Raw genomic sequence first — 23,185 nt, forward strand, 5'->3', positions numbered from 1 at the left:
CAAGGGGCACGTATATTGTTTCCAGAAAATAACAACAGATAGATGAGGTGTATGCCTTGTTTGCTTTCATCAGCTGTGGCAGAGTACATTGTTATGTTGCAATTGTACAAAATGTTCCTGACAGCGCATGTAGAATATTATGGGTAGTTCTGGTCGTCATGGTATTGGAAGGATGAGATTAAGACAGAGGATGCATAAATGTTTCACAAGAATGTGGGCAAGACTGGAGGGCTTAAATTAGCTGGAGAGACTGGGATTGTTTTAATGTGCAGGCAAATGGTATTAATTGTGATGCACCCCTTGGTCAAAATCCTCTTTGTTGGAAATTAATGGTTTGTTTATATATAATACACTTTAAACATTTAAGAATGCCAAGGTTCTACATTATAATTCTCCAGCAAGTGGTAAAGAGAATATGTGAAGAGAGTAAACCGAGCAAAAAAGGTATACCAAAGGTACCTGCAACACAGATAAACTGAATAATAGATTGGGTGAAATGAGGCAAAAGCTGCAAAGAGGATAGTTAACAAAATCTACAGCAGCAGTTTAAACATACAGGCTTTAATTTTTACATTTTATCACTATTTTCCAGCCCAGTCTCAGTTCAAGGTGAGACTTGCATCTAAAGAACTGGTGTTTTTAAATAATGCTTTACGAAGCATGTAATGAAGTTGGAAAGGAAACAGAAATGGTTTATGGTTGTTGCCAGGATAAGAGAAGTTGAGTTATCATGAGAGACTGGAAAAACTCAGCCCGTTTTCCTGAGTGTGTTTGAGATGAAATCCTTTTGAGGTCTATAATATAATGAGAGGCATAGATACCGTGCATAGTTTCCTGGAGTAGGAAAATCTAAGATGAGAGGGCACAACTAAAAGCTGGTGGGGGATTTGGAAGGGAGGTGATGTGAAAATTTTACTTCAGAGGGTGGTGGGTAGGTATGAGCTGCCAGGCAAAGTGGTGGAAGCAGGTGCTTTCGCTTCCTTTAAGGGACACTTGGATAATTATATGGATGGTGGGGGGGGGGTGCCCTGAAGACAAGTGGGACTGAAGCTGGAGGGCACGTTATTTGGCAGAGACCAACTGGGCCTGTTACCCTGATGTAAGACGTCTGTGACCCAATGATCTTTACCCTCCTTGAACAAGTTGCAGGCAAACTCCCAATTAAAAAAGAAAGGCAGTGTCTACTCTTTTTCAAGATTCCTTCATTGCCAAGTAATAATGACAATATAACATGTCACAAAATTGCCTTCTGCCTGCTGTAACTCAAAGAGTTGTCAGTATGAGAGAAAAAAAAGAAAAAGAGTCTTTCAGAGACACTAGCGGCCGTGAATTCACCACCAGCGCTCCCCTTCAGCTGCAGACTCTTGTTCAATCCATCGGCAACCCAAGCTCAAGATCCAAACCTCCAACACAATTAGGAACCCTTCAGCATCTGAGGCCCCTTCAGGAGCCCTTCTTGCTCTCAGCATCCAGCCAAATCCTAGCTCCCATGAATCAATCTCTAGCAGCCTGCGGGGGTCCCCCAGACTGCAAGAAGCCCGCAGCCTGCGTGGGTCCCTTGCCTGCTGATCCCCTCGTTGGTCCATTGTTGGTCACTGACCTGCAAGGTCCTTCTGACGCTGAGGCCCTCGCTGGTCTGCCACCATGGTCGCCATCCTGTAGGGTCGTCTCCTCTGCTTCCCCTTCTCAACAGGAGGCGTTCTCCCCATTTCTGGTGCCCTGTACAGGTTAGCTGCTCCCCCCGGAGTCTGCAACCCCCCGTGGCCACTGCCAAGCACAGGTGCCGCCATCTTGGCTCAGACCAGTGGTTGCACTGATTTTAATTTAAAAAAAAACTCCACTGGCTCCTCTAACAGGTATTTTAATGCCTGTATGGAGCTGCCAACATTAGAACTGGACGGTTGAACTCATCAGAGCAGCACTGTGTCCCCACTCCCCCAGGTCCACACCAGGGCAGCATCACCATTTTAACTGTTGTACTACAATGTACATTTCTATTAAAATTCCCAAGTTAAACCTCATTTCAGTTAAAACAGTGGAAGGTATCAATATTGCATACCCAAGATATGGTGCACAGCATGAGGACTCGTGCACTTTCTACATTGTGCCCCTGATAATAATGATAGATTTTGTAAACAAGAGGAGTTTAGTTACTGAGTTCTTACTGCTTTTTTAATAAAGGGGCTTGGCCCTTAAGATTGCATCAAAAAAATCCTTCCATTTTTCTTAGGGCTCAGACTTTGACTAAAAACTAGAAGCCAAAAGGAAGCTACAACAATCTAACCTTCGAAAGCCTCCAGCCAACGTTACGACTGCATGGGGTAGAAATATGTGTACGGCCCTTTCCACTATTTGCTTGATCAAATCTGCCTCTGCCCTTGTAACTTGTGCACCAAGGTCACTGTGATGCATCAGTCCTGTAAAACAAAAGAGATTATGCATTTTAAAAACAAGGACAGTTTTGAAATGCTATCCCTTCTCCCCAACAATCCCTCAAGGACACTGTGCTCCAAGGCTCTAGTTTCTGCCAGCACTGGGCTCACAGGTTGTGCTTCATAAGTTACAGCACCAATCCACAACATCTTCACTATTTCAGCAGACCTTTAGGCCCTATGCCCTGCCAAACCGAGGTCACCTGCAATTTAGAGGTACAACGCCTTGAAATCCATCATGGCATTCACCAACCAGACAGCATTAACATTGACCTCCAGGGGCAGTTAACCCTCTCTCTCCCTTGTCTTTCTCTTTCCCTACTGCCTTTCCTCCAACTCACCATGCCCACCACTTCTCAGCTTTCCTCTCTCTGCTCTCCCACCTGTATCCACCTATGACATGTTGGTCCATGTTCCTTCCCCTGCCTCTTCCATCCTCCTCTCACCACCTTTTTACTCAGGTCCCTGTCTGATTCTGCTTATTCCTGATGAAATGTTGGTTACCTTTTACTCCTATGGATCCTGGGTGACCTGCCAGGTTTCTCCAGCCTTGCACTCAACCCTAGCATTTGCAGACTTTCTTGTTTAATGCACTAAGCTACTTTTAAATTTAAATTGAGACACCCAGCACTCAACAGGCCCTTCTCACCCATGTGCCCACGCCATCCAAATACCCTAGAACCCATTTATGTTTTGAAAGATGGGAGAAAACTGGAACACCTGGAGGAAACACACATATGTACAAACTCCTTACAGACAGTGCTCGATTCAAACTCTGGTCGCTCGTACTGTCATGTAACCATAAAATCTTAATTTTCTTTTTTAAATCATCTCCTTTCTTTTCTATTTACTTACTTACTACACACATCTATTTCAATTTCTGCTGCCCCTCATTTATAACCATGTGCAGCCATAGAATTGGTATTGTTCAACACTGGCATCTGCCATTCATAATGTGGACAGCTTCAATAAAGCTGTACCACTCAACTCCCTGCAAACCAGATTCCAGAGCAATGGTTTTCAAACTGCTCCCCTAAACTCACATAGCACTTTACGTAATCCCTCTGCCATCAGTGCTCTGTGATTAGTAAGGGGTTACTTAAGGTGGGAGGTGAGTGGGAAGGGAAGGTTGAGAACCACTGCTCTAGACCCAATTGTTACAAAATATTTTTCATGAGAAAAATTGTCATTGGCCCATTTCCTTTGGAGTTATGAAACCATGCGCATAACGAGTCAATTTGGGACGATTAAAACAGTGGTTTTCAAACTTTTTCTTTCCACTCACATACCACGAAAAGCAATGCCTCACTAATCACAGAGCACCGATGGCACAGGGATTACTTAAAGTGGAATACAAGTTTAGGGGGTTTGGAAATCATATTCTAGAGTGAAACACAGAAGTCTGCAAGTGCAAAAACACAAAAATACTAGAGGAACTCAGCAGGTCACACAGCTTTCATCGGAGGTAAAGATGCAAGATTCTAGAGCCAATTGACATGACCAAGACTCGTTACTCCTCCTAACGTCAGCCTCTTTGGGATGCAGTCCATTTTTGCTAGGTTATGCAACTGTGAAATATTAGTTAGCACAGGCCTCTAGCTAACAGTGATTCAATGCCATGTGTGGCATGACACCAGAAATACTTTAATGATTCGCTTATGTTTGGATTGTCTCATATAATCACGAGCAGGCTCTTCAGTTCTCGTCAAGTTGTAAAGCAGAGCCACCTAAGTCTACAAGGAGGAGGGAATCAAGGTAAACAAACAGCACTGATAACAAAGTATCATCCTAAATTCTATCCAAACCAACTTCCTTTCCCATAAATGTATTTTTTATTCAATTTACGGTTTACATTTAACATTATGGTGGCACGGACAGTGCAGCAGTTAATGCAATGCTGTTACAGCCCCAGTGATCGGGACTGGGGTTCGAACCCTGCGCTGTCTGTAAGGAGTTTGTATGTTCTCCTCCAGGTTTCCTCCGGGTGCTCTGGTGTTCTCCCACTGTTCAAAGTGTGCAGGGGCTTGTAGATCAATTGGATGTTATTGGGCAGCATGGGCATGTGGGCCAAAAGGCCTTGTGACCACACTGGAGGTCTAAATTTAAACTGTAACAGTTTAAATTTCACAATACAACATAGTAGGAGCCAATTCTGGCACATGAAACCAGTGCTGCCCATCTAATTTATCTCCCAACCCCGTACGTTTTTGGAGGGTGGGAAGAAACTGGAGCACCGGGAGGAAACCCAAGTAGACAGGGGGAGAACGTACAAACTCCTTACAGCCAGTGCTGGATTCAAACATGGGTCACTGGTGCTGCCACTGCCATGCCCTAGCCTAACCTCTCGAGGAATTTCGGATGATTCACCCACTGTGAGACATGTCAAATAGTTTTCCTGTGAATATCCTTTGGCTCAAACAGCCCTTGCAATAAAGTGGAAAGCTTCCCTTCTCTGCAGAACCACAAAAATGTAGAAAAATATCAGCTTTTTCCCCACTTCCTAGAATCCTTCAACCATAAAATATCTTTAAAAAAGTTTTGTATTTACACAGAAGCATTTTCAAATATGCAAGTATTTTATCTGCATTTTTTTTAACCTGCTTCCTGTTTCCTTGTAAGTTTTATGTCTGATGCTCTCAGTTGATCCAGAGTTCGCAGCCCTTCTCTGTACCACTTATCAGCTGTCTTGACACCAACACCAAAAATACTGGTGAATTGCTACAGGAACAGAAACAATCAGTTACTAACCTGCTGTCTGCAACCAGAGGCCCCTGTTCAACAGATTATCTTTGCAAACAGAGAATTCCATTTAGATTACAAGCATCTCAACATAAAGTGCTCTGTAGCCAATTAATGAATAATTGTTCAGCAGCTGAACGGTGGAGGACGAGGGGGAGACCTGATAGAGATGTACAGGATGATGAGATGCTCGTGTGCAGGGCCAGAGGCTTTTTCCCAGGGCTGGAATGGCTAACACTAGGGGTCATAGTTTTAAGGTGGTTGGGAGTAAGTATTGCGGGTGTGGGGGGGGGGGGGGGGTGAGGGTGATGAAGTATGTTTTGTTTAAACATAGAACTTGCATGATTTTTTTTTCTGTTCTGATGTGTCCCCCCATTTTCTGGGAGTGGCCGCTCACACAGGAACAACCAAAATTCCAAATATCTGTATCACACCACAAGTTTAAACAGAATACCTGAAGTGTGATATTTATGGAGGCTGGACATCTTATTCATTCGCCTGTTGTTCATGGATCACCTAGAGTTCAGTTTAGACCACAGGCGATCCACGAAAATAACTAGGGGTCGAGGAGGTAAAATGTCGGAATGGGAATTAATCTTTATTCCTGTTCTGATTTCTTTACACAGATTGGGAAATTGGGAATAATTTCCTGCAACGCAGCGGCCAAATGAAAAAAACATACAAGAGGCAAATTTTTCCCACAGAGGGTGATAGGTGCATGGAAAATGCTGCTGGCTATGACAGCGTAGGTAGGGAAAAAATGATCTTTTAAGAGACTATTAGGTAGGTACATGAGTTACGCAGTTGGGAAATTCTAGGCAGTTATTAGAGTTGGTTACTATGTCAGCACACACAGTGGGCCGAAAGAGGAAGGATTGTTGGTTTAAAATAGGCCTATTTTTATGCTAGAGGCTTGTCCTGTCGGGGGGATGAACATAGAGCATGGATAAACTCGTGACTGGGATATGGGAGCCATTATGGAAACCAGGCTTAGAGAGGGACAGAATTGACAGCTCAACATTCCAGAGTACGGGTGCTTCAGAAAGCTACCAAATTTTAAGAATTATTATAGAGCAGCACAATTAAGATACCCATCAGATTTTTATCAAACAAGGGAAAAACAAGAATGGACCAGATTAGAGATAGATAAAATAGGGGAGAAGGTACCTGAACATATACTATATAAGTGGGATGAAAAGCTGGTACAACATGGGAATTCACCAGTACTGCACCATCTGTTCAACATTTGGAAGAAGATTCACGTAGAAAGGAAAAAAAACAAATTATCAACTACCAAAATTAATAATGACGCAAAATCAACTAATCCCCTTCACAATAGATAACCTTTCCTTTAGAGAATGGGAGAGAAAAGGGATCAAAAGAATAGAAAATTGTTTTTTCGGGAAATAAATTATTATCTTTTGAACAAATGAAATGCAAATATGGTATAACTCACGGTACAATGTCTGCATACCACCAACTGAAAACCTACTTGAAGGACAAATTAGGAAGCAGGCTGAAGCAATTGTACCTAATTGACTCGTTCTGTGCACGGTTTCAGAACTCCAAAGGAAATGGGCCAATGACAATTTTTCTCAAGCGAAATACTTCAGTAACAATTGGGTCTAGAGCACTGATTCTCAACCTTCCCTTCCCATTCACATCCCATCTTAAGCAATCCCTTACTAATCACAGAGTACCGATGGCATAGGAATTACTTAAAGTGGGATGTGAGTGGAAAGAAAAAGGTTAAGAACCACTGGAATAATGTTTTGGCACAGACTAGAAGGGCTGAATGGCTTATTTTCTGTGTTGTTGGTTTCTATGGCTATAGTCTAGGGAAATTGGGAAGGGCAAGTGAATGATGTGTTGGGGATTAATCTTTTGGGACCATTATCCATCGTTCTGAGAGGTCTAAAATAGCTATGTGGAGAGACAGGGCAGGACCAAGAGTTAAAATTCGGAATTGGGGCAAGGCCAATTTTTAATGTACAAGACAAGAACTAGCTTGAGTTAATTGGAACCAGCTATTTGAAAGAAGAGGAATATTAGGAAAATGGGATGTTTTCTTTAAAAGTGTGTTGACACGAGTCCAGAATGTGTATGTTCTTGTAAGAATAAAGGATTAGACATGCAAAGCTTGAAAGAGGAGGGAAATTCATTCTCTGGTCAAGGAGGAGGTACAGGGCAGGAATAAGCAGCTGGAAACAAGTGCGTATCTAGAGGAGTTTTGGGAGCTGGGGAGCAAGTGAAGAAAGGAAATCAGGGAAGCTGAATGGGGATAGCCATGGTAGATAACATTAAGGATAACACTGGCCAATGAAGACTTTGCTTCCTGAACATTTTTGGGGTTATTTTATGGACTTTGTGGTGATCACATAAACCATCTTAAAATTTTGGAATCACTTGCCGTTTTTTTTAGATACAACTTATTTTTGTGATGTTGAACTATATGACTATAAATATTAATGGAATATATAACCAAATTAAACAAAAAAGGCTATTAAATTTCCTAAAAAAAAAATAGACATAGCATTTGTGGAGGAAACGCATCTAACTGAAGTGGAACATAATAAATTAAGGAGAGACTGGGTAGGGCACGTAGCGGCAGCATCCTATAATTCAAAAGCCAGAGGTATAGCTATATTAATGAATAAAAATATACCAATCAAAATAATAGATCCAGCAGGGAGGTATGTAATGATAAAGTGTCGGATATATTCAGAATTCTGGAATTTGATCAATATATATGCACCTAATGAAGAGGATCAAAAGTTTATGCAAGATTTTTTTTGAAGATTGTAGATACGCAGGGTAATATATTAATAGCAGGGGATTTTAACCTTAATTTGGACCCAATGTTGGATAAAACTGAACAAAAGACTAGGAAAAAGCATAAAGTAGCCAAATTTATGGTTAATTTATGATTATACAGAATTTAAAAAAGAATTACCATTTAATTGTCAAACACAAGCAATCCAATACCTAGGTATTAGATTAGATAATAATTTAAACCACCTGTACAAATTAAATTATCAACCATTAATGAAGGAATTACAGGAAGACTTAGAACATTGGAAAGATTTACCACTAACACTGATAGGAAGGGTAAATTGCATTAAAATGAATGTTTTCCCAAGGATACAATACTTATTTCAATCGTTACCAATTCCCTTAACAGAGAAATTCTTCAATGAACTAAAGAGAATAATAAGGAAATTCTTGTGGAAAGGGGGGAAACCGAGGATTGCGTTAGACCTCCACCCCCTAAAATGATAAAATGATAAGAGGACAAAATGACTTGACCCAGTGTGTAAAAGTAGATGACACAATTTTCTTGTTTATTTTCATTGTGTGATGACATTGTTTAATGGTTTTATTGTATTGTATATGTTGAATGTTTAATGGGTTTGGAGGGGGGAGGGAAGGTAGGGGAGGGAGGAAAAGGATAGAAAATGCCACTGTGTACATTTAAGCTATGTTTGCACGTATTTTGATTGATATGGTTCACAGTGTGAAAAATAAAAAAAAAATTTAAAAATTATTTTTTTTTTAATGATGGAGGGCAACATGTCATTGAAAATTTATTTCCTGCATTTGCACTTGGAATTCCCTGCTGATCCTGGTGCCATCACCAGAACATGGTGAAAGGTTTCACCAGGATATTGCAACCATGGAAAAGCGGTATCAAGGCAACCGGAATCCATCCATGTCGGCCGACTATTGTTGGACACTGACACCAGAGGCATCAGATGCTGAGTACAAGTGAAAATCAGCAGCAAAGCATTTTTGGGTCATTTCAACTCACGCGATGGGTCAGCGTCATTATGAAATTAAACATTTTAAATTCAATAAAAGTTAACAATGTTTCTCCAACTTCCTATGTGATTCAGCAAATCTGAAATTTTCTTTGTGTTCAGCTTGAGGTTATCTATCATAATCCCCAATTTATTTTCAGGAAGCAAACCTTTTGAAATAATTTAAGGTCCAGTGTAATTCATAGGAGATGGCAAGGTCCTCAATGAGTACTTCTACTCTGCTTTTACTGTGAAGAAGGCCATGAGGTCTGGCGAACTTGAGGCAGTCAATGGTAGTTTCTTGAGAACAGTCAGCATTACAATTGAGGAGGTGCTGGAGGTCCTGACATATGTGAAAGTAGACAAATCTCCTAGGTATGATCAGTTCTACTCGGGGACCATGCAATTGCAGGTGCCCTGGCCGATATTTTTGAGTTGTCATTAAGGGATGCCAGAAGAATGAAGGATGGCAAATGTTGTGCCACTATTCAAGAAGGGCTGCGGGGAAAAACCTAGGAACTGCAGGCCTCTGAAATGTCTGCCTTCTTCCACAAACGTGGCTTCCCCTCCACCACTATTAACTCAGCCATCACCCACATCTCCTCCATTTCCTGCTCATCTGCCCTAGCCCTTCCCTGCCCCTAGAAATAATAAACACAGAATCTCCCTTGTCCTCACCTACCACCCCACCAGCTTTCCCATCCAACGCATTATCCGCTAGAATTTCTGGCACTTACTACAGGTCCCCACCACCAGACACATTTTTCTTTTTCCTCCCCTCTCAACCTTCTGTAGGGACCGCTCCCTCTGTGATTCCCTTGGGCACTCTTCCTTCCCCACCTATTGTGCACCCCCCAAACCCTGGCACCTTCCAATGTGGTTGTAGGAGGTGTAATACCTGCACCCACACCTCCTCCCTCACCACGGCCCCAAACAGACTTTTCAGGTGAAGCAACACTTCACCTGTACCTCCAAAAAACTCATTTACTGCATCCAGTGCACCCTCTGTGGCCTTCTGTACGTCGGAGACTGATCGCAGATTAGGAGATCGCTTCACCCAGCACCTCCTCTCCATTTGCAACAAAAGCCAACCATTTCAATTCTGAGCTACACTCTCAAGCTCACGTCTGTCCATGGCCTTTCACACTACCCTACCCTGACCACTACAGATTGGAGGAACACCACCTCATTTTTTGTCTGGGCACCCTCCAACCCCAGGGTATGAACAATGAGTTCACTGTATTCCAATAATCAGCTTGCCTTTCCCCCCTCCCCCCACTTTAACTAGTTATTCTAGTTCCTACTTCCTTTCTCTCTCCACCTATCATAGACTCCTCCCCCCACTTCCTGCAGTCCTTCCCCCCCCCCCATCCCCATCATCTCCCACCCTCACCAACCCCCCCCTTTTGTTTGGACATCTCTCATGTTCCCCCACACCTTGATGAAGGGCTCAAGCCTGAAACATTTGTGATGTATCTTTACCTTTGCTACATAAAGGCACTGTTTGACCTGCTGAGTTTCTCCAGCATTTCTGTGTTTTCTTCACTTAACCACGATGTCAACAGAATCCTGTGTTTTACCTCGGAACTACAGGCCAGTAAGCTTAATGTCTGTGGTAGATAAATACTAGGGAGTGTTCTGAGGGAAGTGCACATGCTTTTGAATGGACAAGGGCTGAAAAAGGGATAGTCAACATGGTTTTGTAAGTGAGAGGTCACGTCTCATAAATCTGCTTAAGTGTTTTTTTGGAGAGGTGACCAAAAAATGTTGAGAACAACAGAGCTGTTGACATTGTACATATGGATTACCGGAAGGCTTTGGATAAGGTTCCACATGGTAGGCTGTTCTAGAAGGTTAGATTGCTTGGGATTCATGGAAGATTGGTAAACAATTGGCTTTGTGGAAGAAAGGAGAGTGGAGAAGTTTGTTGAGGCAGGTACTATGACAGGATTTAAAAAAAAATATTTAGATACATGGATTGGATATTTGGCAGGATGTGAGCTCAATGTCACACAACTTAACATCTGGTGAAATTGAGCTCACATCCCGCCAAATATCCAATCCATGTATCTAAAATGTCCACGCTGTGTGACTCTATGACAGACACGATTGTTTGAAAATATATCGTGGAAACAGCTGCTGCCACGTGGTAGACATTAACCACCCACTTTTTCCAAGACATCTCTCACTCTTTGAACTCATCTTGCAAATTGTCGACAAACGTCTGACACATCTTACACCAAGACCTACCTTTAGAGTTTGATACCTCTCATTGTGGAGAATACTTTCAACTTCGCTACAAGACCCATCTTCAAGGATTTCCTGCAGCAAAGAATGAGAAGACAGATTCTATATTTCTTGCAAATAACTCATGGGAACAAATAACAATAATGAAATTTTCTGCCCTCTGAAAACTAAGTTAATGGACTGCTTTGAATTGGTGGACTGGAACTTAATCAGCTACTCATCCATAGACGTGAATGAATATGCAACAGGTGTCACCGACATCATTCACCTGGGTGGATGAGTCTGTGCCAGCGTGTTCCCCAACCAGAAGCCCTGGATGAATCAGAGAATACGCAACCTGCTGAGGGCGAGAACAGGGGTGTTTAAACCCAGAGGATCAGGATCTTTACAAGAAGTCCAGGCATGACCTGCGGAAGTGCAGGCCATTATAGCCCTCAAAGTGCGGACAAACACTATAGATGTCCGTGATGCTTCATTACCTAATGAGCTAAACAACTTCTATGCCTGCTTTGAGAAAAAGAACCAAACAGTGCCTACTAGAATCCCTAAAAAGGCTGAGGATCCTGTGTTATCTGTTTCTGAGCGTGACGTCAGAACATCATTCAAAAGGGTGAAGCATCGCAAGGTGTCAGGCCCCAACGGCGTACCTGGCAGGGTACTGAAAATCTGCACCAACCAACTAGCCGGAGTGTTCACGGACATTTTCCACCTCTCATTGCTGCAGTCAGAGGTTCCCACCTGCTTCAAAAGGGCATCAATCATCCTGGTGCCCAAGAAGAGCAGAGTGAGCTGCCTCAACAACTATCACCCAGCAGCACTGACTTCTACTGTGATGAAATGCTTTGAGAGGCAGATCACAGCCAGAATTAACATGTACCTAATTAAAGATCTGGACCCTCTCCAATTTGCCGATTGTCACAATCGCTCCACAGCAGATGCAATATCGCTGGCTCTCCACAGGTCTGGATCCCCTCGAAAACAGCAATTCATACAGAAGGCTGCTACAGCTCGGCCTTCAACACCATTATTCCCTCAATGCTGGTCAAGAAGCTACAAACTCTAGGCCTCTGTACCACCTCCCCCCTTGCACAACTGGATCCTTGACTTTTTCCATCAGAAGACCACAGTCAGAATGAATTGGAAACTACGCCTCCTCCTCACTGATTAGACCACTGCTCTACTCATTATACACACACGACTGTGTGGCCAGGTATAATTCCAAGTTCGCCGATGACACCACAGATGGCAGCAGAATCACAAACACCAATGGGGAAGTGTACAGGAGGGAGATAGATCAGCTCGTTGAATGATGTAATGACAACAACCTTGTGCTCACCATCAGCAAAACCAAGGACTTCAGGAGGAAGGGGGAACACGACCCAGTCCTCATCAAGGACTCTGTAGTGGAGAGGGTCAAGAACATCAAATTCTTGGGTGTCAACATTTGCCAGGATCTGTCCTGGAGCCTCCATGTTGATGCAATCACAAAGAAGGCTTGACAGTGATTATACTTCGCATGGTGTTGAGAAAATTCTGAAGGTCACCAAAGGTTCTCATAAATTTCTACAGGTGTACTGTGGAGAGCATTCTGGCTGGTTGCATCGCTGCCTGGTACAGAGGCACCAACTCTCAGGACAAGAATAAACTCCAGAGGGCTGTTAACTTGGCCTGCGACATCAAAGGCACCAGACTTCACTCCATCGAGGACATTGACATGAGGCGGTGTCTTAAAAAAGCAGCCTCTATCCTCAGAGACCTCCATCACCCAGGTCATGCCCTCTTCACTCTGCTACCATTAGGAAAAAGGTACAAGAATAGCTTCTTCTCCCTCTGCCATCAGATTCCTGAATAATCAATGAATGAAAGACACCGCCTTACTTATCGTGCACTATATTATTTTTACTTTTATAAATAGAAGTGATACTACTGGATATGGAAGAAATGAGTCAGACCACATGAATACTATCAGGCCATTACCTTAATCACCTTTCTGGAATGGACCCCAAGACTGGGAATCCTTTGGAGATCCTCCACTTTGGTCACAGTGTGTGGCAAAGACTTTAAAATTGAGGATGCTCTGGAGAACGCCAAGTACCGCCCTTCACTCTCACTGAACTCTGCATTTTCAGCCAGTACCTTCAATGCTTCCTAAGAATTAAGACAAACATTTCCTCTAAATCCATTTTATTGTGCCTCTTCGACTGTGTACTTTTCATCACAGCCCATTTCTAGCACCTGGGCAAGATGGGCCGAAGGGCCTGTTTCCATACTCAAAAACCGACCTAACTGGTTGAAAATAAATCCTAGAAATGCTAACCAAGGACTTTTTTTTCTGAGACATCTCTCACTCTAGGAACTCATCTTGAAAACTGTCCACATCCTTGTGACAAAACATTTCTTGCACTAAGGCCCATACTCATACATTTTTGGAGGGTGGTTGGAAACCGGAACACCTGGTGCAAACACGGGGAGAACGTGCAAACTCCTTAATGGGAGTGCCGGATTCGAACTTGAGTTGCTGATGCTGTAATAGAGTTGTGCCAACCCCTGGGCTAACTGTGCATTTGATACCTCTCATTCGAATAAAACTCCAACAATCTACTGCTTGAGATTTATTTACAAAAAATCGACTTTATTCACAAATTATTTACAAAAGGTAAACCCACTATTCATTATTAGTTTCATATATTCCCATCAAGATTTCTTTGTCATATTCCTACTTGAAGGACAAATTGGGAAGCAGTCTGAGGTTACCAGAGGGAAGTAATTTTGAATATGTGATTACAGACACAATGATAATCAAAAAATTTGTAACAAACATGTATATTAAACTACAAGAAAAGGAGAATGAGGAAACAAATGGTAAAACTAAACAAAAATGGGAACAAGATCTAAACATAAAGATAAAGAATGAAACATGGGAGAAGTTATGCTCAGGAACTATGAGAAATAAAATAAACACGATGTTACGTATGATACAATATAACTGGATACTCAGGCTATACATTACACCTCAAAAGTTAAATAAATGGGACCCAACAGTATCTGACAGATGTTTTCACTGTAAAAAGGAAATGGGAATAACAATTCATGCAATTTGGACATGTGAGAAAGTGAAAAAATTTTGGGAAGATCTAAACCAGATATTAAATAAAATCACAAAAAGCAATATACCAAAAAACCCAGAGATCTTCCTCCTAAGTAACATAAAAAACAAAGAATTTGGACTCGATTTGGTTGGTGCATAAAAAAGATTTGTTATGATAGCCCTAGCTGTAGCAAAAAAATGTATTATGTCAACCTGGAAATTAGAAGATAACTTGAGAATACAACAATGGTATATAGAAATGAATAAATGTATTCCATTGGAAAAAAATAACCTATAATTTAAGAAATAACATTACAATATTTGAACAAATATGGGAGCCATACATGAAACATAATAGAGAAAACCTACCGTGGACATCTACCACCTAAAATGACAGAAGGAGAAGAGAATGGAAAGAACTGACTCAGTGGAATTTCTTGTTTATTTTTATTGAGTAATGTATCTTATATTCTGAACTTTAAATAAATGGGAGGGGAGGTAGGGAGGGAGGGAGGGGAGGAGGGAAGGGGGGTGAGAAAATGACACTGTATATATTTAAGAAGGAAAATGTATGTATCTTGATCAATATGGTTTATAGTGTGAAAAATAAAAAATTTAAAAAAAAAAGATTTCTTTGTCATATAATAGAAAGTAATATTACATGCCCGCAGTAAGGCAGTCTTCATTACGGTGTTGCCCAGCACCTTTACAGTAAACATAACTTTACATTGTTACATTGATTTATATATACACATTTAACACCATTTTACAATGTAATCCATGCAATTCCCTTCTTGTGGTTTAGGGTCAGAACAGGGGAAGGTTGTCTATTGATTATTACCGTCAATAATCTGTTTTTGTTCATCAGTGAAGTCCTTCTTTGACAGGCATAGGGTGAAATGAGCTCCTCAGTCACTGCAACAGCTCCTTCCACCTGAAAATTAAATATAATTAACAAGCATTTAACCAACCTTTTCACAAAAGAAATCAGACCAGACCCTTTCATATTAAAAATCAGGCCAATGATTTAATGAAGAGCTTGAAGCCGTCATTTCATGTTGTTGAGCACCTTCACTTCATCCGCAAATAACGGGGACATTCCAGAGGCCAACAATTTCAATTCCACATACCAACACATCCGTCCATGGTCTAGTGCACTGCCAAATCAAGGCCACCTGCCAATTAGAGGAACAACACCTTATACTTCATATGGGCACTCTCCAACCGGACAACTTCTCTAGTTTCCATTAAACCCCTGCTCTCTGAGTCTATCTTTCCCTGAGCCTCCTTCCCATTCAGAGAGCAAACCCCTTCCTTATCACTTCTCAGCTCTTTTCTCTTCTATCCTCCCACCCATATCCACTTATGACCTCTTACCTGTTAGCCTGTGCTCCTCCCCCTGCCCCTTCCTCTCTCTTCTTCTCCCCCCACCCTTTTAATCAACTGCCTACCTTGACAAAGGGCCCAGGCCCGCAACGTTGGTAACCCTTTACTTCCTACAGGTGCTGCGTGACCTGCTGAGTTTCTCCAGCACTTTTGTGCATTGCACTACAATCCCAGTGTCTGTAGATGTTCCTGTTTAAGGCTGTCATCAATCTTACAAACTTAAGAATGGGCATACTGGGTTAAACATTTCCTGGGACCAATGAGAAACTCTGGTTTGTAAGTTCAAAAATTATACATAACACATTACTGTTGTATTTAACATGATTTTTTAAAAGAAACAAAATATTGGCTATGTTCTTGAATACTTCCTGTGCAAAAGGAGCACAAGGCTGATAACCTTTACTCAACGACAAAACTGTCCTCATTCATCAACAATATTCCCTGAAAAGATGTTTCACTAAATACCTGAAGTTGATGGCGATTTTCCACCTCCAGGGGTCTACCTGCCCCCATACTCTCAGTAAACCACGTTATATCTAGTAATGTTGCAGTGAATCCATTTCTGCAAAGCCCATTTTGTTTTTCCAGCCATTCCAAAACTTCATTTCCAGTGTTATTCTCTGACACAACATGAGTAACCGACTCACTGGAAGACAGAAACAGTAAACTCACATTTAGAACTTGGTACAAGACAAATTCCGATTTTTTCTTCTTTAAAACCATCTGGCAAAAGTTAAACCTCCTGTGAATCCTTGTGATTCACTCGTGAATCGGCATGAACTGGTGAAATTTGGAGCATTCTAGAATGTCTTTACATGGGCGTTGATAAATAGTGACAGGGTAGGGGAATTTAAAACCAGAGATCTTCACACAAAGACATTGCCCGGGAGCAAGAAATGGCCACAGCAGAAGATGCCAAGGAAACATCTGAGATTTTTTTTTTATAAATAGCTCGAGAAAGCAACCAGAAATGAAAGAAATTCATATTCCTTTTCAAAAACTTTAACCTCTTCAGCTATTCTTCAGTAGATATTAGGCACGAGGTAATTATATTTTTATATCATTTGGATGGTCTACCATGTTTCACAAACACCCAGGATCATTTATTCTTCCTAACCTTGCTTGATTTTGCTTCTTCATACACGCTCAAGATTTAAATGTGTGTATCAAGAATATGACAAAGTGTTTTCAGTGATTGATTTTCACAGCAATGGAGCTAACATGGAAAATCAGATTTCAAAATGGATTAATTACTGTTGGAAGGGTTGAGTAATTTTTTTGGGGGTAAGTACATAGGTCAGCACAATATCGAGGGCTGAAGGGCCTGTACTGTACTGTAACGTTCTTAACTGAGGGTGGTGGTAGCCAGAGGAAATAGCAGAAGCAGGAACAACGGTGGCCTTTAAAAGACATTCAGAAAGGTACATGAATAGGAAAGGATTAAGGAATATGGGCTATACAAAGGGACTAGCTGGGTAGACAAGATGAGCCTATTTCCATGCAGTAAAATTCCAAGCTGTACGACTTGTGCATTTTGCTCTCTGCTGACACCGAATTCCATTTTCCAACACAAACATAAACATGCTTTTTTTTTGCTGATTTAATTTGGTTCCAGATAATCTCGAGATGGGAGTGGAAATGGGGAGTATACAGTGGAAACTTGGGACTATTTTATGCTGGCTCAGTGAGACACATTGTAAGAGCCACATCACACTGAGTGGTGAACAATGTATTCATACATAACCGGCAGCCTGAGATGTGAGTAAAATTTGTGGTGTAAACTTACAAGCTGTTTATTAAGAGTGTTTATTAAAACCTCCGATGGAACAACCGAGGACATAACATAGTGGCAGCGGTGGGATTGACAGAAACCCATATCAGATAGGAAAAAAAATCCCCAAATCCAAAATAAATACGAAGAGAAGGAACAAAGGTAAAAAGCAGCATAACCTGACTACCAGAGCTGGAGAAGAAGATGGCCACAGCATTACATCCAGTCATGGACGGGGAAGCTGACGACGTCATAGAGGCTTTTAAAAAGTTCCAGCAGAAGTGCAACCTGACATTCAAGAGTCTCCTCAAGGGAATCACACCAGAGCAAAAGGTTAGTTACATCCTTCTTTGGACGGGGGAGCGAGGACTAGACCTGTTTAATATCTGGGAGCTGGCTGAAGGGGAGGAAAATAACCCAGAAAGGATATTTGATAAATTTTCTTCTCATCTGGAACTGAAGTCTAACCATAGAATAAAGCGATACGAGTTCCAAGGCCTGATGAGTCAGTAATTTCCTCACAAGGCTAAAGAACATGGCACCAAAATGCAAGTTCAACGAAATCGAGGAGAGAAGAGTTAACCAACTAATCTGGGGAGGGGCTCATCCTGAAGGGCAGAAAGCTCTCACAGGAAAAGACAGCTTGAAACTAGCAGATGCCATAGACACAGCTAGGACCTTCAAGGCCACTTGGAGGCAAATGCAATCCCTCTCTGTGCAGGCCAACATGCAACACCGAGATAGAAGGGTCGATGCCATAAAGTTAACGCAGAGAAAGTCGCAGACATCCGTGAACTGCAGGTGGTGTGTCAGGATACACCCCTTCAATGACCGCAAGAAATACCCCGCGTATGGTTCAAAGTGCAGGACCTGTGGGAAGGTCAATCATTGGGAAAAGATGTGTAGGTCTGACATGAAAAGAGAAAGAAACCAAGAATACAGAAGGAAAGTACACCACGTCAAGGGAAGTGACTCTGACTCACTGACGCTCGGCATCGAAACAATACTCCTCCATGAGACGTCCAAGAAAGGGGAGAAAAAAATGAATTACACAACACGATCCAAGTAAAAAGACTGGAAACAAACCAACAATATTCAACTTGAAAATAAAGTTGGATACAGAGTCACAAAGCAACGTCCTCCCGCTTAGACTGTACCGCCAAATGTTCCCCAAGTATATAAAGAATGGGTACCCAGAGGAAGGCACACTAGAAGCCTCATATGCCATACCAGCGTATGGTGGCCCCATGATTAAACAACTAGGAAAAGTCCAAATAAAAGGCAAACATAAAGGAAAGAGCATTATTATGCACATTCTTTGTGGTTGACGCCAACAGCCTGAATAGTTGTCAAAAATTACGGCTAATCTCTGTAAACAATGAGATCAGGGAGAAGAAAATGTCCAAGAGGATCAATAGCGATACCCCACTTGAGCAATGACTGCCGAGCTCATCGACATGTACCCTGAATGCTTTGATGACACAGTTGGGTGCTTTGGGAACTTTGAATACCACATTACTATAGACCCAAAATACAAACCAATAATCCATGCTCCATGGAAGGTGCCAATAGAGCTGAACAAAAGCTAAAGCAGGTGCTGGAAGAAAAACGAGGAATTGCAAAAGTAGTAGAGCCAACTGACTGGGTAAATTCTATAGTAGTAAAAGAAAAACCGAATGGCTGCCTAAGAATATGTCTGGAGCCCAAAGACCTAAACCAAGCAATCAAAAGAGGGCACTAGCCAATACCAATGCTGGAGGACATCACTTCTAAACTAGTGGGATACAAAATCTTCAGTAAGCTAGATGCCAAGAATGAGTATTGGAATGTGAAGCTGGATGAAGAATCGACACTACTAACAACTTTCAACACTCCATTCAGCCGGTACAAGTTCCTGGGCCTACCTTTTAGCCTAAAGGTGGGCAAAGATATCTTCCAGCAAAAGAAAGATGAGACCTACATGAGATGCAAGGGTGCTGTCGGCCTCGCAGATGACATCCAGATTTTTGGCAGAGACGGGAAAGATTTTTGGCAGAGACGGGAAAGATTTTTGGCAGAGACGGGAAAACCCACAATCTCCACCTACATGAGGCCATGGAGAGAACAAGAGGGGTGGGCATCAAACTCAATGCAGACAACTGCATCAGCAAGGAGGAGTGCCAGTTCTTCAGAATGGTGTACACACCTGAAGGTGTCAGGCCAAGCCCAGAGATGATAACAGCCATTGCTGAAATGGACCACCCAAAGGACGTAAAGGAACTAAGAAGTTTCCTCAGCCTGGTCCAATATACGAGTTCCTTCAACCCACACATCAGACCACACAGTCAACCTCAGAGAGTTGCTGAAAGAGGATGTGGAGTTTCAGTGGTCACCATCGCATCAGCGAGATTTTAACAAGCTTAAGGAAGTGGTCTGCAGAGAAGTAGAACTGAGCTACTATGACAGAAGAAAAAACTGTCACATTAAAAGTAGATGCTCCCACCAGAGACCTCGGGCAGCATTGGTGTAGGAAGGAAAAAGCCCTAACAACAGCAGAGACTCAATATGCCAATATTGAAAGGGAGCTGTTGGCAGTTGTATATGGATGCAAAAAGTTCCACAAATCCCTCTATGGGAGACAGTTTGTAGTAGAAAGTGATCATCGCCTGCTGGAACACATCCAGAAAAAGAACCCAAGCAAGGCACCAGCCAGATTACAAGAGGCTATTCCTCTGGCTCCAATGTTATGACTTTATCTTGGCCAGGGAAGGAAATGGTGCTTGCTAATGCTTTGTCACGTCTTTCCCCAAATGAAAAATACGAAATAGAAGTCATGGACATCAAAATACATCACCTCGTCCTAGTAACTAATAACAAACTAAACCAGATTAAAGAAGAAACTGCAAAGGATGAGGAGCTGCAGCTGCTCTCCCAACAGTGATACAGGGATGGCCAGAAAGGATAAAACAGGTACAGCCTACAATATGTCAGTATTGGTCTGTCAGGGACAACATATCCCTGGAGAATGGTGTACTCCTGGCAGGGTCTCGGCTGATAATACCAGAGACAATGAAAAAAGCAATTCTCCAGAAAATACACCAAGGCCACATGGGAATGGAGAAATGTAAACTCAGAGTAAAGTCAACAGTTTACTGGATAGGCATGTGTAAGGATATCGAAAACATGGTGGCTACATGTCCGGCATGCCAGAAATACACAACAAAAAGAAGAGATGATACCTGCAGAAATACCTGCCAGGCCATGGCTCACAGTGGGAGCAGACAACCAAGAATGGTATCTGATTGTGTCCTGCTACTACTCCAAATTCCCCTTTATCAGGAAAGTGAAGGACCTGAAAGCATCAACCATCACTGCTGCAGCATGTGCGCTCTTCACAGAATAGGGGAAACCCCAACAAATAATATGTGACAATGGGACCCAATTCACAACGCATGAATTCAGAGAAATGGCTGCAGAATATGGGTTCACCATCACTACTTCATCACCACATTACCCCAAAGGCCATGGATTCATTGGGAGGCACGTACAGATAATTAAATGCACTCTCACAAAGTGTCGAGAGACAAAGGAAGATCCCTACCTTGCCCTTCTGTCACTGCGAGCCACCCCTTAGAGGGCCGACATGAAATCCCCAGCAGGGCTTCTGAATGGCAGAAAGTACAAGACAACCCTGCTAAGCAAAATCCATCCACCAGATGACCAAGAGGAAACAAGAAGCTGACTAACATACAAGAGGAAAGTCGTCAACATTACAATAAATATGCACAAACATTACCAGAATTCTTCAGAGGGCAGCTGTGCATGTTCAAAAGCCAGTGATAAAAATCTGGAGTCCAGCAAAGATTGTTAAAGAAGCTGAGACACTAAGGTCAAACATCATTGAGACAGAATCTGATAGGCAGCTGAGACGAAACAGGATCCACATTCGCCTAACCCTAGATCTGATACGGAAAGCACCAGCAGCTTCTAATAATCCAGAAACTTGTGAAGGAATGCAAGTAGAAACCTCAACCAACAACACCATAACAACTGAACAGCAAGCAACAGGAGAACCGAGGCAAACAACACCACCATCCACAACCGTACCAACACCACCAAAGCAAACAGACACAAGGTCTACAAGGTGGAGAAGTAACATCCTACCACCAGTGCGATACTGGCGAGAAGAATATAGAACTGCAACTGTATAATTAGAATATTTAATTCTTAATGGCAAGTGCAGGTAAAGAAGCAGTAACAATTTATTTTTAAGAAATTTAGATCTTAATAAATCTTAATTTTTAGACTTTTTAAAGAAGGGGGGGATGTTATATACAGTGGAATCTTGGGACTATTTTATGCTGGCTCAGTGAGACACATTGTAAGAGCCACATCACACTGAGTGGTGAGCATGCTCAGTGCAACAATGTATTCATACATGACCGGCAATTCAAGAGTAGGGAGTAAAATTTGTGCTGTAAACTTACAAGCTTCCCTGAGTGTTTATTAAAACCTCAGATGGTTCAACCGAGGACATAACAGGGAGGTAATTTCAGAAAATGCTTCCCAGGAAACTGAAAACAAGACTTTAGAATTAAAAGTCAAAACCAAACAGAGAATTGGAGGAAAGTGGTGAGAAAAGGGTGAGAGGTTGGAAGAGTTCTTAAAGTGATTTAAACAACACTGAGAATTTTAACTTTAATCTCTCAGAGAGGTAGTAGTGGGGTCAGAAACAACCATGATGAAAGCACTTAATTCCAATAGTTACATTCCACAGCAGAGTTCTCGATTTCTACTCTGTATCGAGAGTCCTGGCTGATTACTTCCTTTCTCTTAACTGGAATCTCATGCATTTTGTTGTAGTATTAAAGAGACCATTTTTAAAAAAAAGGCTTTGCTTTGTCTCCAAAATTAGCTTCAGAGCAACAAGAAATGCACTCCAGTTGTCAAGACATGATTAGCCTTCTTGCTAATTCCACCTCAATCAGCATGCAAGCAATGGAAAAGGTACTGGATTATACTCGCGCATGTCGGTGGGAATCAGTGGCCTTTTCTTCCCAATGATTTAAAGCTTTCATTTGCAAAAATTCGGATTTCAGATTTCAACCGTTGCTGCACGGTTAACGTAGCGGTTAGCACAAATCTGTTACAGTGCCAGCAAACGGGACCCAGGGTTCAAATCCCACTCAATCTGTAAGGAGTTGGTACATCGTCCTCAAGCCTGCGTGGGTTTCCTCAGGGTGCACCGGTTTCCTCCCACTGTTCGAAAAGTACTGGGAGTTGTAGGTTAATTGGGTGTAATTGGGCTGTAAGGGCCTGTTACAATGCTATATGTCTAAATTTTAAAATATAAAAAGTAGTTTTGGCTTTTTTCTAGAGTTGAAGGTTACAGTCTAAAGGCTTTCTGAATGTTTGTTCTATTTTATTCCTCTTGTTGTAGTATTTACTCTGTTAATTGAGAATACAATGCCAACCAGAACCCAGTGGCAAGTCAGATGCATCGAAGACAATACGAATAATAGTTACTATATTTTCAGTTAAGATAAATATTTAATTTTCACTCTCTGCCGCCAATATTGACTCACCACTGTGATCCTTCTGGTAGGCTAGCCACATTGCTATCAATGATGAAGTAGTCTTTGAGGTGAACTTTTTCCTTGCTCAATCTCTGACTGTACACATTTCCAGCAAACTTTCTGGATGCCAAACAAAAGCACCACGTGACAAGGTCCCTCAAGGGCGGGAG

At 42.0% G+C, this 23,185-nt stretch overlaps 1 protein-coding gene across 4 annotated transcripts in view; it reads right to left on the reverse strand.

The window, feature by feature from the left end:
* Positions 1–23,185, reverse strand: part of polm (polymerase (DNA directed), mu) — a 41,435-nt gene that overhangs the window by 12,449 nt on the left and 5,801 nt on the right. For 3 of the 4 annotated variants that reach the window (XM_069917897.1, XM_069917895.1, XM_069917894.1), the window contains exons 3-8: positions 16,155–16,335; positions 15,145–15,237; positions 13,193–13,363; positions 11,219–11,290; positions 5,030–5,150; positions 2,285–2,417 (exon numbers count right to left, since the gene is read on the reverse strand). In XM_069917897.1, the coding sequence (XP_069773998.1) occupies positions 2,285–2,417; positions 5,030–5,150; positions 11,219–11,290; positions 13,193–13,363; positions 15,145–15,237; positions 16,155–16,335 (771 nt within the window). The remainder of the gene's footprint in view (positions 1–2,284; positions 2,418–5,029; positions 5,151–11,218; positions 11,291–13,192; positions 13,364–15,144; positions 15,238–16,154; positions 16,336–23,185) is intronic. The other variant, XM_069917896.1, reaches the window with a different exon arrangement.

Source organism: Narcine bancroftii, chromosome 2 (assembly GCF_036971445.1).
Source record: "Narcine bancroftii isolate sNarBan1 chromosome 2, sNarBan1.hap1, whole genome shotgun sequence".
NCBI classification, from domain to species: domain Eukaryota; kingdom Metazoa; phylum Chordata; class Chondrichthyes; order Torpediniformes; family Narcinidae; genus Narcine; species Narcine bancroftii.